Source organism: Herpailurus yagouaroundi, unplaced genomic scaffold (assembly GCF_014898765.1).
Source record: "Herpailurus yagouaroundi ecotype Mexico unplaced genomic scaffold, PumYag 187, whole genome shotgun sequence".
Classification (NCBI taxonomy): domain Eukaryota; kingdom Metazoa; phylum Chordata; class Mammalia; order Carnivora; family Felidae; genus Herpailurus; species Herpailurus yagouaroundi.
Genome location: NW_024412418.1, coordinates 1,091,400 through 1,106,486, shown reverse-complemented (window position 1 = coordinate 1,106,486; position 15,087 = coordinate 1,091,400). Strand labels below are relative to the sequence as shown.

General features: G+C 57.9%; 2 protein-coding genes across 2 annotated transcripts in view; one reads left to right on the top strand and one right to left on the bottom strand.

Moving 5' to 3' along the window:
- Positions 1 to 5: 5 nt before the first annotated feature.
- On the bottom strand, positions 6 to 3,522 carry PTGDR2 (prostaglandin D2 receptor 2; the record flags this gene model as incomplete). Its single annotated transcript, XM_040495886.1, has 2 exons — positions 3,149 to 3,522; positions 6 to 1,051 (listed from the first exon to the last, which is right to left on the bottom strand). Coding segments are annotated over exons 1-2 (1,209 nt in total), but the record flags the coding sequence as incomplete, so codon positions are not given.
- A 670-nt stretch (positions 3,523 to 4,192) lies between these two features.
- Positions 4,193 to 15,087, top strand: part of ZP1 (zona pellucida glycoprotein 1) — a 15,655-nt gene continuing 4,760 nt past the window's right edge. The window contains 7 exon segments of the mRNA XM_040495006.1: positions 4,193 to 4,271; positions 8,537 to 10,760; positions 12,040 to 12,161; positions 12,384 to 12,696; positions 12,864 to 13,007; positions 13,836 to 14,023; positions 14,100 to 14,197. Coding sequence (XP_040350940.1) covers positions 10,538 to 10,760; positions 12,040 to 12,161; positions 12,384 to 12,696; positions 12,864 to 13,007; positions 13,836 to 14,023; positions 14,100 to 14,197 — 1,088 coding nt within the window. The 5' untranslated portion in view covers positions 4,193 to 4,271; positions 8,537 to 10,537.

The window sequence follows — 15,087 nt, the reverse complement described above, 5'->3', positions numbered from 1 at the left end:
CGGGGGCCGGAGGCGCGGCGGCGGCGGCTGCTCCCCAAGCCGCCCAGCTCGCTGTCGTCCAGCAGCACGCTCTCCAGCACGCTCCGCAGCGAGCGCCGCAGCTTGCGCAGCACGTCGGGGCACGTGAGCACGTAGAGCAGCGGGTTGACCACGCTGTTGATGAAGGCCAGGCTGGTGACGAAGGGCAGGCCGCGCCACACGAGCGGCCGCAGCGTCGCGTCGGCGTGCGCGCGCGCCTCCAGCAGGCTGAACACGTGGTAGGGCCCCCAGCAGAGCGCGAAGGCCGCCACCACGGCCGCCACCAGGCGCACGAAGCGGCTGGGCCGCCGGCGGCCGCGGTGGCGCAGCTGCACGCTCACGACCGCGTGGCTGGAGGCGATGATGGCCAGCGGCACGACGAAGGCCAGCAGGAACTTGCTGACGGCCAGGGCCGCCTGGCGCGAGTTGCACGTGGCGTCGCGGTCGGGCCCCGGGTTCAGGAGCAGCACGTTGTAGTAGCACATGATGCGGCCGTCCAGCCGCGGGATGGTGTCCCGGAACACGAAGTAGGGCACCGTGTTGAGGACGGCCAGGGCCCAGAGCACCAGGCAGACCCTGTGGGCCGCGGCCACCGTGCGGTGGTTCTGCGCCCACACGGGCCGCACCACCTGCAGGCAGCGGTCCAGGCTGATGGCGCTGAGCAGGAAGCCGCTGGCGAACATGTTGAGGAAGAAGACGGAGGAGTACAGCTTGCAGAAGGTGGTGCCCAGCTCCCACGAGTGGCCCACGGCCAGGAAGTAAGTGAAGAAGGGCAGGGAGGCGGTGGCCAGCAGGTCGGACAGCGCCAGGTGCAGCACCCAGGTGGTGACCACGGTCTGGCGCATGCGGCAGCCCACCACGAAGAGGATGAGTCCGTTCTCCACCAGGCCCAGCAGCGAGGCCAGCCCGTGCAGCAGCACTGACACGTGGTCCATGTAGCGGATGCTGGAGTTGCTGTGGCTTTGGATGCGGCTCATCTGCTCCAGGATGGGGCAGAGCGGCTTCAGCGTGACGTTGGCAGACATGGCCAGCTCTGCGGTGGAGAGGAGGGGGTGCTGAGGTAGGCAGAGCGAGGGCAGCAGGGGACCCCCCTCCCCAGGGGATAGGAACCTGACCCGTGAATGGTATAGATGAGGCCACCGGGCACCAGTGACATTGAGCCGAGGCAGTCAGGTGGGGGAATAACCCCAGCTGCACGCCCTTGGGCGAGCCATTTAACCTTCCTGGGCCTGCTTTCTCCTCTGGGACACGGGCATCTGTCATAACAAGACCTAGCTCATAGGGCTGTTGGGAGTGTTCAATGAGCTAATATACATAAACGTTTAGAGCGGAGCCTGGCACACAGGAAGCACTGCGTCAGTATTGTGACTGTTGTTAGCAGGTCCCCTAAGGTCACACGCGAGGCCAGGCCATGCAGGACTCCCAATCCCCCGGGGCCACTGGGGCACAAACAAGGCCCCACCTGAAGGACGGGGGTGAGTCAGCCGGCCTGGGGGATGGGAGTGGAAGGAAGAGGCTGTGCCTTTAAGACATGCGCCCCCCTGTCCACAGCACCCCCAGATCTTGCCTCTCTGCAGCTTCTCTGTGCAGCCCTTTGCTCCCACAACCGTGGCGTGTGGGGTATGTTGACTTTGACCGGTGGAGCCAGCCCCTCCTCTCATAGTTGGAGAGGAAATAAGATAAGAGGAGGGAGAGAGCTAGGCATGAAAACTGCCAGACTGGGGCTCTGGAGGCCCAATGGGGCTGAAAGACTGCCTTCTGCCCAAGGGCACCGGGCCACCCTCCTGCCCCAGGAAACCCATTCCTTTACTGACTCACGCATTCATTCAGCAGGTAGTGGTTGAGAAACTACTCAGGTAAGCGCTGGGGAAGCCAGCCTCTGGCAGATGTGCGGACACCCCAGATGTGCACACCCACAGCTTCATCAAAACCCCAAGACTTCCTGATGTGAGGCTGGTTGAGATCCACAAGGGCAGGGGGGGCAGGGGGGTGGTGGGGGAGGCTGCCGGCAGGAGGCATAGGATGGCTGGCAGGGACTGGGAATTCAGATTGTCCTGAGGCCCCACTATGCGCCAAAGATCCCAGTAGGTCCTTTACGCTCTCTTGCTCTCTTGCTCAGGACTCTAGAAAAGCGCTCTCTTGCTCAGGACTCTAGAAAAAAGGCACTAGACCTTCACTCCATCCCATTTTACAGGCGTGGAAGCCGAGGCTCAAGCCACCCAAATAACAGACAAGCGGGGAAGCAACAGTTTAACGCTCACTGTGTTCTCTTTCCTCTACCTCTGCCGTAAGCAAGAAGAGAAGGAAGCGGGGGGGTGGTCTTCAGTACTCACATTTCCAGGGGTAACACTGTTGGCCGGGATGAGAAAACCCACAGTCTTCTCCAGGTAGCATGGGCCTCTGGAAGGAGAGGCCCCAAGAGATCAGACTAGACTCTTCCAAGCATATGAGCCCCAGGATCGCAGGCAGGGCGGGGCGGGGGGAGCAGTTGGGCCCGTGCTCCCCAAGAATGCTTACGCTTCTCAAGCTTTACAGTTTGCAGAACAGTTACACTCGCGGTGACCCTGTGAGACCCCGTTTTTCAGAAGAGAAAACTGAGGTCCGGAGAAGCATAGCAACTTGCCCACCATTCCTCAGCTGCAGTGGTACAGCTGGGACTCCACCCTGCAGACAGATGAATGCCATCCCCTCTCTGCACTGGAACATTCCCTTCAGCGCAGCAGCCTCTTGCCAGGTCTCATGGGGATGCTCAGAGAGCACAGTCCTGCTACACCCTGGGGACCCATCGGGATCAGTCTTTCTGGCTGCATGGAGTCGGCCCCCAGCCTCCCGGGAGTCATGGAGCCCAGCAGCCAGGGTCCTGCTTTGGGTGGGGGTCAGGGGCAGGGAATGCAAGCTTTTAGAGTCAGTTACCCTAAGACTCCCCCTGTCATCCTCCCACCCAGACTGCTGTGAGTCTGGAAAGAGGGCTTTGGTGCTTACCCCTGTGCCCTCTGCTTCTCTGAGCCGTGTGTCCCCTCCAGTCTTCGGGAAATCCAGCCCTCTGCCATCCTGACTTAAAACTGTGCCTTCATGGATCCAGAGAGGGCACTAAGGCTGCCGAGCCCCTGGGCTATTATTGCTTCCTTACCTGGGCACAGAAGGAGCACAGGATTCCAGCCCCAGAGACAGCTTCTGGTGGCAGCCAGACGAGTCACCGAGTCACCAGCAGGCAGAGGCAGGGGAGTGGGGCTGAGGGAGGAAATAGCTATCAGCTCCGGAGTGTGTGTGTGCGTGTGTGTGCATGCGTGCATGTGTGTGTGTGTGTGTGTGTGTGTGTGTGTGTGTGTGTTTAGGGGTGGGGTCTGGGGAGGCGGGGACAGTGGAGGCTGACTTGTCACACTGGTATTCCAGTAACATTTATCTCCATCAATGGGAAAGGGACGTAACTGCCGGCAGCCCGTGCTCAACCCCCTCCCTTTACACAGGAGATTTGGCAGAAGCCCCAGGTCGGTACGCGTGCCCGTGGGGGAATGGGAGTGTGCATCGGGGGCTGCATTTTCGAGCAACCGCTGCGTGGGAGAGAGGCATGAGGAAGAGGACATCTTGGGCACATGTCCACCGTCCTGGCTGCCCTCTCCTCACCCCAGAATCCTCAGGAAGGCAGGGCGCGGCAGTGGGCAGAGCGGGGCCGGGCCAGCCCTGCAGCCGCAGCTGGGAGGTGAGCCACTTCCGCTTGCCAGGCCGGGTTTGGCCATCGTGAGCAGAGCGACAGCATCTACCTCGAAGGCTTGGCAGCGAGGTGCCTCCGTTCACAGAGCGCCCCGCACACGGGGAGGTGCTCTTAGAAGTCAGTCCTTGTCCCCTCCGGGGAGGAAATGGGTAGAGGCTATAGGGCGAGGGCAATACAGCTTTTATTTAAAGTGGGCTGTGAGCTGACAGAGCTTTATAAATTTGCATTTAATTGCTCCCCAGGTCCTTGCTGACCAAGCTTCCCGGGGTCAGGAACCGTTCCTTCAAACCCAGCGTCCCAGCACGTCGGAGGGTCTCAGTAAAACATGTTTAAAACCCCAGTGTCCCCCGTATCAGGGCAAGGCACCCCCTCCCACGGGATTGAGCGTACAGGAGTCTTCCACTTAGACACAGGCTAAATTTCAGGGCCTGGAGCTTCACGAACTTGCTGAGAGCCTGCGATCCTGAGTGAAGAATGTATAAAATACCAGGACCATGTGATGGGGATAGTATTTCTCGCTGCAGCCCAAAGTGGCAGATCGGTAAGAGCCTTGATTATCCAAAATATGAGCGCTGGGAGGCGTCCTTTCCTGTAGGTCACAGGGGGCTCGGTCTTGGAGGCAAGTGCCTACAGCCCTCCCAAGAAAGTAGGCAGGTGCCTCCATTCTGCTTCAGGGAAAGGAGCACCCACCCCACCCCTGCCCTGCTGACCCATGAACATCCTCTAAGGTCATGCAGTGGAGGGTGGTGGGTAAGCTCAGGGACTCTGGGGCCCGACCGCCTGTGTTTGGATCTGGCACTGCCACTCCCTGGCGTGTGACTTGGGCAAGTAACTTCACGGCAGTAGAATTTTTACAAAGGACTCCTGCCCAGCCCCTTCCCCAAAGTGCAGAAGTCGGTGCACAAATTGCTTTGGGGGCTAAAAAAGAATCCCCCCCCTTTATCCCCCTCCCTCCCCACTGGATCTCTGCCCTCCCTTGCCCCCTTGTGCAGTGAACATCTTGCACAATCTCTCAGGACAGCCCCGCTAAGGGGCTTCGTACCTGAAATCTTCATTCCTCAGACCTTTCCCCCAACCCTTGTTTCCAAGTGGCTCATCTCCCAACCCTCCTCCCTGAGGACAACTTAAAAGCTGCTAAAACAAACAAAAAAGTACTCCAGATGAACAGGGCCCTAAAGGCATTTTCTAAAGAAGGAGGCAGTGACGTTTGTCCCCGTGGGGCCCCTCGGCTGCACTCCCACGGTGGAGACAGACCTCTGGGAACGTATTCCCAGAGCCCGTGTGCCACCCACAGTCTCTACGTGTACGATGCTGGGGTGCGACGAGCCTCCTCCCGGCTGGTTGCAGGAACCAACAGCCTGTGTCTGCCCCTCTGAGAGCAAGCCTCGGGAGCAGAGGGGGCCTGGGGCAGGGCCTTGCTGGCTGGAAGCAGAGGACAGGAGCCTCCAGCGACCAAGTGTCAAGAGCACAGGCTGGGGGTCTCAGTCAGTTAAGCGTCCAACTTCAGCTCAGGTCATGATCTTGCGATTCATAAGTTCGAGCCCCAAGTCCAGCTCTGTGCTGACGGCTCAGAGCCTGGAACCTGCTTCAGATTCTCTCTCTGCCTCTCTCTCTCTCTCTCTCTCTCTCTCTCTCTCTCTGTCTCTCTCAAAAATAAACATTAAAGAAAAAATTTAAAAAAAGAAAGAGTGCCAAGGGCCCTCACGGAGAGCAGGGTCCGGAGGAGGGTGACCCAGGCCTTTGGCGAGGGCCTGCAATAAATAGCAGAGACCAGTAATGTGCAGCTGAGTGTACATCTCCCAGAGGGCTTGTTGAACCCAGGACGCTGGGCCTTACCCCAGAGCGTCCGGTCCAGCAGGTTGCATTTCCATCAGGTGCCCCAAGAGATGCCGGGGCTGCTGGTTCAGGGGGACCACAGAGATCGCTGACCCACTGGAAAGGAGAATCATGGTCCTTGGGGTCTGGTATTAGCCGAGGGCCTTCCGTGACCTCCCTCCCTCCTGCTTCGAGGATCAGAGGAAATAATGAGCCAACTGCTCAGCTCACGGCCCCCACGGGGCAGGGATGCACGAACCAGCTGCCATTTAGTTATTTTCAGTGCCGTGTGCTTTTATTTCAGTCTCTTCCTGACTCCAGACAGATTGCATTTGCCTTTCCCACTCACATATTGGCTGAGAACCTCATTCTGGAAGCAACTGAAGGCCACACCGTAAGCGGTGAACCACAAGATCTCTGTGAGAGAAAAGTCAAGCCCTGTGCTTCAGAGACCGTCAAAGTCGGTGTTGTTATTACCTGCTGTGGCTGTGTTCCCCGTTTCCAGGGCTTTTGCCACAGACCTATTTTTTGAGGGGTCACCACCCAACCCACTACCGATAGCCCTAGCTAACATTTATGGGGTACCCACTACGTGTCAGGCACCCCACTCAGCACTTCACATGTATCGGTCGGGAGAGGCCCCGTCCTCCCGTGGCACCCTCCTTCTGTCCCTGGCTTTCACGAGCAGGAGAGACAGGACGGAGAACTCAGTGAGCCCGTCTGGCTCACGGCACCCCAGCGAGGTTGATCTTTATCTTTTTCTTTTTTTTTTTTTAAGTTTATTTCTTTATTTTGAGAGAGAGAGAGAAAGAGAGCACAAGCAGGGAAGGGGCAGAGAGAGAAGGAGAAAGAATCCCAAGCCGGCTCCAGGCTCTGAGTGGTCAGTGCAGAACCCAACGCGGGGCTCGATCTCACAAACCGTGAGACCATGACCTGAGCCGAAACCGAGAGTCGGACGCTTAGCCGACTGGGCCACCCAGGCGCCCCTAGGTGGATCTTATTCTTAATTCCATTTTACAGATTAAGTAAGTGAAGCCCCGTTTTAAAAAATGAAATGTAGGGGCGCCTGGGTGGCGCAGTCGGTTGAGCGTCCGACTTCAGCCAGGTCACGATCTCGCGGTCCATGAGTTCGAGCCCCGCGTCGGGCTCTGGGCTGATGGCTCAGAGCCTGGAGCCTGTTTCCGATTCTGTGTCTCCCTCTCTCTCTGCTCCTCCCCCGTTCATGCTCTGTTTCTCTCTGTCCCAAAAATAAATAAAAACGTTGAAAAAAAAAAAAAAAAGAAATGTAAAACGGTAAGAAGAAAATAGAATGGTAAGAAGAGATGAGCAAACTGAGGTTTAGAAAGAGGCCAAGTGGGAAGCCGAAATCCCAAGTCTGGTCACTCTGATCTGACCCTCTTTCCTCTGCAGTAAGAACAGTGGTGGCTTTTATTGCCACTGTGTTCAAGTGATGCAGGCTTTGCTCTCAACGCTGCACGTGGGTCTTTTCATTTCACCTTCACGGCCAGCCTACGAGTTAGGTAGTTATTGGCCCCATTACACAGATGAGGAAATCAAGGCAACATGGTCTCCAATGTCAGCAGAGGAGCTGACATCCTTCCCAGGCTGATGAGCTGTGGTGCCCATGAGCCTTTGCAAGAATTGGAATCCTAACCAAGGGTTCAGGGCTCCCCCTCTCCAGGACAGCTTGGCACAACTTTTCTCAAAGGCATCCTTCCGCCCTTGGCCGTGAGGAAGTTCCCTTGCTCTTTTCCTGCCTTTCCAGGGCCTCGGGGGACACATTGCCTTCGTGTGCAGGGACCTTTCTGTATATCAGATTCCATCCCTACCGTAATCATTCCCATTTCTACTTTACTGGTGGGAGCAGATCCCTTTGCCCCTGAGCAGTGAGCACAGGACAGAATCCAGGTTCTCCTCTGGCGGGGGTTGGGGGGGGGGGGTTCTCCACCACCTGAGCCCTGTTTCCTCGCAGGGAGACCGACCTGTTATGGCAGAAAAGCAGATACACGTGGAAGGAATGATGGAGCCAGGAAACCACCGCACCCGTGGGTGACTGTTTGCTAAGGAGCAAGGTGGTCACATACCCACTCTCAAGGTGTCTCCTGTATTCAAAGAGAAACAGTAACTTGACCGCAGAGGCACCTGGCAGACCGCATCCCACCCAAGTGTTTGGATTTATATCAGCAGCGATAGGACAAACCAGCATGATGAGCCTCCTGACAGAATGCCCTGAGAAGGACACAATGTCACTTCTGGGCTATTCCTGCCCGTTACGGGCTGAATTGTTCCCCCCCTGCCCCCCACCCCGTTCGTATGTGGAAGCCCAACCCCCCAGCACCTTGGAATGTGGCTGTATTTGGAGACAGGGCCTTTAGGGGGTGGTTAAGTTAAAATAAGCCTGTGAGGGTGGGCTCTAATCCAGTCTGACTGGTGTCCTCATAAGAGGAGGAAATCTGGACCCACAGAGAGCCAAGAGAAGACCACATGAGGACACAGCAAGGAGGCAGCCATCGGCAAGCCAAGGAGAGCGGCTGCAGGAGAAACCAGACCTGCCAACACCTTGGCCTTGGACTTCCAACCTCCAGAACTGTGAGAGAATAAATTTCTATTGTTGAAGCCGCCTACGTGGCTGTATTTTGTTACAGCAGACCCAGCAAACTAATACACCGCCAAAAATGCATAGCCTGGATCTAAGCAGGAGGACACACCAGACAAAGCCGAGGGAGGGCCATCCTGTAAAGAAACTGGCCTGTACTCCTCAAAACATCAAGGGTATGAAGAACAAAGAATCACGGACTGTGCCAGGTTGGAAAAGCCTAAAGAAGCATCATCTGGGTCTCGTATTGGATCCTAGTCGAGGGAAAAACAAACTTTGCCCTTTGCTGTAAAAGTCACGATTAGGACAGTTGGGGAGCTGAGTAAGGTTTGTACGTGAGACACTGGTGTTACGCCAGTGTTGATCTGGTTCGGATCATTTTCCTTGTGTTTTAGGAAGTACCGTCTGCAGTGTTTGGGGGTAAAGTAGGACCATCTGCAACCAGCTCTCAGATGAGAAGGGAGAAAGTGTGGACGTGGGTGTCTGTGTACATAACAGAAAGAGCTAAGAGGAAGAGCTAAAACAAATGTGAAGAGACACAGCGTTGAAAAATAAAGTGCAACTGAGTACGTTTTAAACATCCCCTTGGCTTTCTGCGACCGTTCGTGAATCCGGCAACATCCAGTCTAACAGGAAGGCGCCCTGAGGAGCTGTCCAAAAAGGCTTTTCTAGGCAGAAGGGAGCGAGGGCTCGTGTTCACCGGAAGCGGGGCTTGAGCTCACCTGATGTGGGACTCGAACTCACAAACCATGAGATCATGCCCTATACCGAAGTCAGATGCTTAACTGACTGAGCCACCCAGGCACCCCCTTTTGTCTTGTTTTTAACAACAGCTAACATTCAAGGAATCTACGTGAAGGGTATAGGGAGATTCTTTTCAGTAAGTCTGAAATGCTTTCAAACTAACTTTAAAGCCTTCCCTTGTCCTTCAGGAAAAACCCCCCTCACCAGCCCCACTCCCTCCAGGGGCCCAGACCAGCCTGAAGTCCACGTTTGCAGCCCTATGCCTTCATCTCCCCCAATTCCCTCTGCCTCAACACAGTACCCCCACCACCATCCCCTGTGCCCCCCACACTTCTGACCACCCCTACCCCGGCCTGGCCCATCCCTTAACCCGCTCTGTACCCCGGGTGACCCACCGAACTTCCCCCACGTAAACTCTCGTCACGGCAGACCTCGTCACCGCCAAGCGCTAAGTCGTGACCACAGAGAACTTGTCCCGCCCGTTCTTCGTCGCCGTCCGTCTTTCTGTCCACACTGCGAGGTTGGATTATCATCCCCAATTCACAAGCCGGAAAAGGAAGCAGAGAAAAGTGACGTGGCCCGGCTAGAAAGAAGCAGGGGCTGGGTTGGAGCCTGACTCTTAAGGACCGATCCACCACGTGCCAGCTGCCGTGGCCCACGCTCAGCGGCATTGGCTAAGGCTGGTGGGGCCGGGGCGAGGCGCTCCCCTGACATGAGGACGGCGGTAATGAGGCTTTGGGACAGCCTGGCACGTGGGGGGCCCTGCCACCTGTGAGCCAGTCTGCTTGTGGTTAATAGACTTTACTTCTCTGAACTGCCCAGGATTTAGCACAGAGGTCCCAGGTTCCCCGCACCCAGGGCCCCGTACAGTTACCATCTCACATTGGGGCAGTACGTTTATTGGTTGATGAACCACTGTCGATCCACTGTTACAAACTTAAGTCCATTTCCTTGGCCTCTACCTAAAGTCCTTGTTCTGCGCCAGGATCCCATCCAGGAGGCCCCGTTATATTTATTGTCCATCCTTGTTATTTTCCATTAGTAACAGCCACGGTCCCATTGATGTCCTGACCCTCAGGACAGCCCCGTGAGGGGCCACTAGTCTGTTTACCAACCTGTCCGCCCACCATCCATCTGCACACTCTTAGGGCAGGGGCAGTGTCTCGGCCTCTGGGGCCTGCACAGCCGTCCGAGGGCCCGGTTAGTAAATTAACCCAGCCTGCTGCCCGCCCCCACGGCCCCCGCAGCTCTCGGTGGCCCGGAGGCCCCAGTGCAGACAGGAGGCCCTGGAGAGCCAGACTGGGCAGGGAAGGGATGCTGAGGGACTTGGAACCACCTCCTCCACCTGCCTGCAGCCTCAACCGTACCAGAAGATTCCCTCCTCCCCACCTCCCAGCCAGGATCACTCAGCGGAGCCAGCATCAACCCCCAGCTGGAAGGCAGGAAGTCAGGGTGAGGGGCAATTTTCAGAGCACCTTCAGGGCCCGGGCCTGGGAGGGTGCCTTCTTTGGCCTTCAGGGAGGGAATTTCACCAGAGCCCCTGGTGGCCAGGCTCCTCCAGGTGGGCCCCCTTTGCCCCTAGAAGTTTCCAGTCACCACCTCCCCCATATAAGGCCTGGGCGTCACCGGGTCATGAGTGAGTGGGGATCGTTATGGTGGCCGTGGTGTATTTGATGACAAGAGCCTCGGCCATGGTCTGGGATGGCTGCGTGGCATTGCTGCTGCTGCTGCTGGTGGCCGCTCTGGGGCTGGGGCAGCAGCCGCACCCTGAGCCTGGTCTCCGGGGCCTGCGGCACAGCTCTGACTGTGGGATCAAGGGCATGCAGCTGCTGGTGTTCCCCCGGCTGGGCCAGACCGTCCGCTTCAAGGTCGTAGGTGAGCATGGCCGGACGCGGGTCCCCACCTCCCGTGCAGCAGGACGAGGAGAGGCCCCTCGGCCCCCACTCTGTCACCACACTGGGGAGGGGGAGGAGGAGGGAGGAAGGTGAGTTGCCAGCCTCAGTTTCCCTGGTCACCCAGGGCCTCTTTTCCCACGGCGAGTGTTCACGACCATCTTGCTGAGAGGCAGGTGTTGGTTTCACTAGGGCCCAGGCTCTGCGTCGGTGACCACGGTCAGCTGATGCCCAGGCTGCTGGCCCCCAGGCCCCTCCGAGGGGCAGGGCCCTGGTGGTTGTGGCCTGGTACGGAGAAAACGGGAGTGGGTTTGGAGGGGGGATTTGAATCTGCAGCTTCTCAACTTTGTGTTCTTGAACAACTGACCTGACCTCTCTGAACCCCTGTTTCCTTAACTGTAAGATGGGAACGGTGACCCCAGCCTTGCCATGTGCCCTAAACAGGAGTTCAGGGGTCATGCCCGCCCCCGAGGGGTGCCCTGGTGCTCTGGGCGGGCAAGGTGGGTGGACACCCAGCAGGTGTTCCCCCCCCCCCCAGGACTGCAAGGGCCGGGGAACCGGGCAGACGGGTCACAAGATCCCAGTTCCAAATCCTTCTGCCCCTCATTGTGTGCAGCTGAGAAGACTCACACTCAGCGCCTCAGCCACAGAATGGGGATCCCTGATTTTACAAGAACAGGTTTAAAATCCCCAGCCCAGGGGCACCCGGGTGGCTCAGTCAGTAAAGCGACTGCGGCTCAGGTCATGATCTCACGGTTCGTGGGTTTGAGCCCGGCATCGGGCTCTGTGCTGACAGCTCAGAGCCTGGAGCCTGCTTCCGATTCTGTGTCTCTTTGTCTCTCTCTCTCTCTCTCTCTCTCTCTCTCTGTCTCTGTGCCCCCACTCACATTCTCTCTCAAGAATAAAGAAACCTTAAAAAAAACTTTTAAATAAAACAAATACCCAGCCTGCTGCCTGGGACTGTACTAACCTTTTCTCCTCCAAGTTTTCATTCCTGCTTGCCGTCCAGTACTGTTAACGGGGAACCACAGCGGGAAGGATCCTAAGACCAGCTGAAGCTATTCCCTTACAGATGGGCAAACTGAGACCAGAGGGGAGGGGCCTGGCCAAGAACACACCGGCAGCGACTCCCCAAGCTAAGGCTGAAGCTGGGGTCTCCCGCTCCCGAGTGGGGTTTTCTCAGCGGTCACCAGCAGCCCCTGGCTTCACCCTTCAGCACTGCTGGCCCTCCCAAACGTCCATCCCTGTCTCCCCTGCCTCAGATGAATTTGGGAACCAATTCGAGGTCCACAACTGCTCTGTCTGCTACCACTGGGTCACCGCCAGGCCCCTGGGACCCGCCGTCTTCTCCGCTGACTACAGAGGTTGCCACGTGCTGGAGAAGGTAGGGATCGCTGCTGAGCTCGGGGCAGGCCCCACGGCTGGGAGCCAGCTTGACCTCACACAAGCCCGAGAGGGAGCTCGGGATCGCTGTGCTGGTCACGCCCGCCTGTGGGCTGGTGACCGGGGCTAGCCCACAAATCCAGCTCCCTGCCTGACGCCCTCCTCTGCCTGGGAGGCCCGGTGGCCTCACCTAGCTGCTCTCTGGTCACCTTCTCACCTGCAGGACGGGCGCTTCCACCTGAGGGTGTTCGTAGAAGCCGTGCTGCGCGACGGTCGAGTTGACGCGGCAGGAGAGGTCACCCTGATCTGTCCTAAACCTGGCCACACCTGGACTCCGGAGTCCCACCTGGCCTCACGCACAGGCTTCTCCCTGCCTACTCCTCCTACCCGGCCCCTCCGCCCCACCCAGGAGCACAGCTTCACCCGTCCGACCCCTGCCCTGCTGCCCCTTAGACCTGGAGCCACCCGTCCCACCCTGACTCTGCCCCAGTGGGACATCTTGGAACACTGGGGGGTTGACGAGCCCCTTCATCCAGGTACGTAGGACTTCTCCGTGCGTGTACTGTGTCTGGGCCTTCTGGAGCAGCGAACTGCCTGTTCGCCCTTGACTGGGCCCAGGAAGCCAGCTGCCTCTGTTTCCCTTGGAAGTCTCCTGCCCAGTGTGGCCCTTTCTTGTGTCCTCACCGCTCTGTCCCCTCCCCAGGGGCACCTCTGACCTGGGAGCAGTGCCAGGTGCCCTCTGGGCACATCCCCTGTGTGGTGAGAAGAGGTTCGAAGGAAGCCTGTCAGAAGGCTGGCTGCTGCTATGACCACAGCAGAGCGGTTCCCTGTTACTATGGCAACACAGGTAGGCCTTTCTACACCTGAAACCGGAAGCCATGAGGACTGGAAGGCTTCCTCCCCTGCCCCTCCCCCAACACTGCAACTGCTTCACACCTAGTCCCTAGGAGAGCCTGAGCCCCCGAATGGAGAATGGGCCGCAGACGGGACCTTTAGATGGGGGGACCACAGGTCCCAGCTTGCCTGATAACCATTGTCCCAAGGAACTAGTAGCAGATCTATCTTTTTTTTTTTTTTTTAACGTTTATTTATTTTTGAGAGACAGCGCAAGCAGGGGAGGGGCAGAGCGAGAGGGAGACACAGAATCCGAAGCAGGCTCCACGCTCCGAGCTGTCAGCACAGAGCCCGACGTGGGGCTCGAACCCACGAACCATGAGATCACGACCTGAGCCGAAGTCAGACACTTAACCAACTGAGCCACCTAGGCGCCCCCCTAATAGATCTGTCTTTGCATGTACCCCTACCTTTTAGATCTAGAACATTCCAGTTTAAGTTTATTTAAGTAATCGCCACAACCCAACGTGGGCCTCGAACTCATGACTCCAAGATAGAGTCCCATGTTCGTCCAGCTGAGCCAGACACCCCTAGGACATCCCAGTTTAGATGACAAATTCAACAGTGCCCCTACTTTCGTAGTTTATTTCCATGCACAAGAAAATCTGGGTCTGTAAAGGGTTTGCTCAAGCCACCACAGGCACAGAGAGTAAGAGAAGCCAGGTCTCCCGACTCCCAGGGCAACACCTAAGTACTGTCTCCCAGCCCACCCCCCACGTCTGCCGCACGGACACTTAACTCCGAGGTCCTGGTCGGCCTCTTTGATCTGCCTTCGTCCTAGCAACTGTCCAGTGCTTCAGAAATGGCCATTTCGTCCTGGTGGTGTCCCAAGAAACAGCCTTGGCACATGGGATCACGCTGGCCAATATCCACGTGGCCTATGCCCCCACCAGCTGCTCCCCGACTCAGGACACGGGGTCCTTCGTGGTCTTCCAATTCCCTCTGACCCACTGTGGGACCACCGTCCAGGTAGGAGTGGGGCCATGGCCTGGTGCCCAGGACCACCCCCCTGGGAGGGCCTCACCCAGCTGTCCTTCTCCCACAGGTGGTTGGCAACCAGCTCCTCTATGAGAACCAGCTGGTGTCAGACATCGACGTCCGAATGGGGCCACAGGGCTCCATCACACGGGACGGCGCCTTCCGGTGAGGGCAGCCTTTCTTGCACAGGCTGGGCTGTGGGCTTGGGTGTGAGGGGAGCACGGGTGAGCTTAGGACGGGCTGCGGAGCCACCTGGGCTCCTGTCCATGCTGTTCCCTGCTGTGTGATCTCAGGAGAGCCCCTGGGCTCATCCCAGCCTCCCCCACCAGCCCCAGGGTCCTCAGCAGCACTTGCCTTTTTTCCTCCAAGAACTAAGCTCAGAAGCTAAGCTGCAAGCATCCTCGTCGAGGCCCCTAGAAAAAGTGGAGGCCATGAGTGTGGCTGTTGCTACCTCCCCATTTCCGAGGTCACAAAGCCACAGATGAGGCAGAAGATACCTGGGGGGGGGTGGGGGGAGGGACTCTTGGAGGGTGTGCTGGGGTGGAGGGAGGAGCAGAGGGTTACCTCTTGTTGAAATGGGCCCCTGGGACCTGCAGGCTCCGGTGGCAGAATGAGCCCAGGAGGCCAGGGTGGGCACCCCGAGGGAGCTGGGCTTGTCACACCTGCCCTTGAACTTATGGGGCCAATACATCTGTGCATAAAATCCTGTGCTTGGCACAGAGCGGAAGCCCAGGTGTCTTTCTCTCCACCCCACCCGCCCTGAGGGCCAGGGAAGGGTGCTGGTGTGAGGGTCCAAGTGTCTTTTGCTTTAAAATTCTAAGTGCCTCTACAGGCCAGGGGGTAGTTGGGGGTGGGGATAGATCGGCTGTGCTGTAGACCCTTGGGTTCACAAGTGGTGGGAGCTAGTCGGAACCCAGCAGGGCTCCAGGGATTCCCAGAGGAAGGGGGCCGTGAGGGGGAACAGCTGTAGCCGGTGGGAATAGGCAGGTGGTCAGACAGGGTCTGCAGCTGGAGCGCGGGCCTGGAGCGCGGGCCTGGAGCGCGGGCCTGGAGCG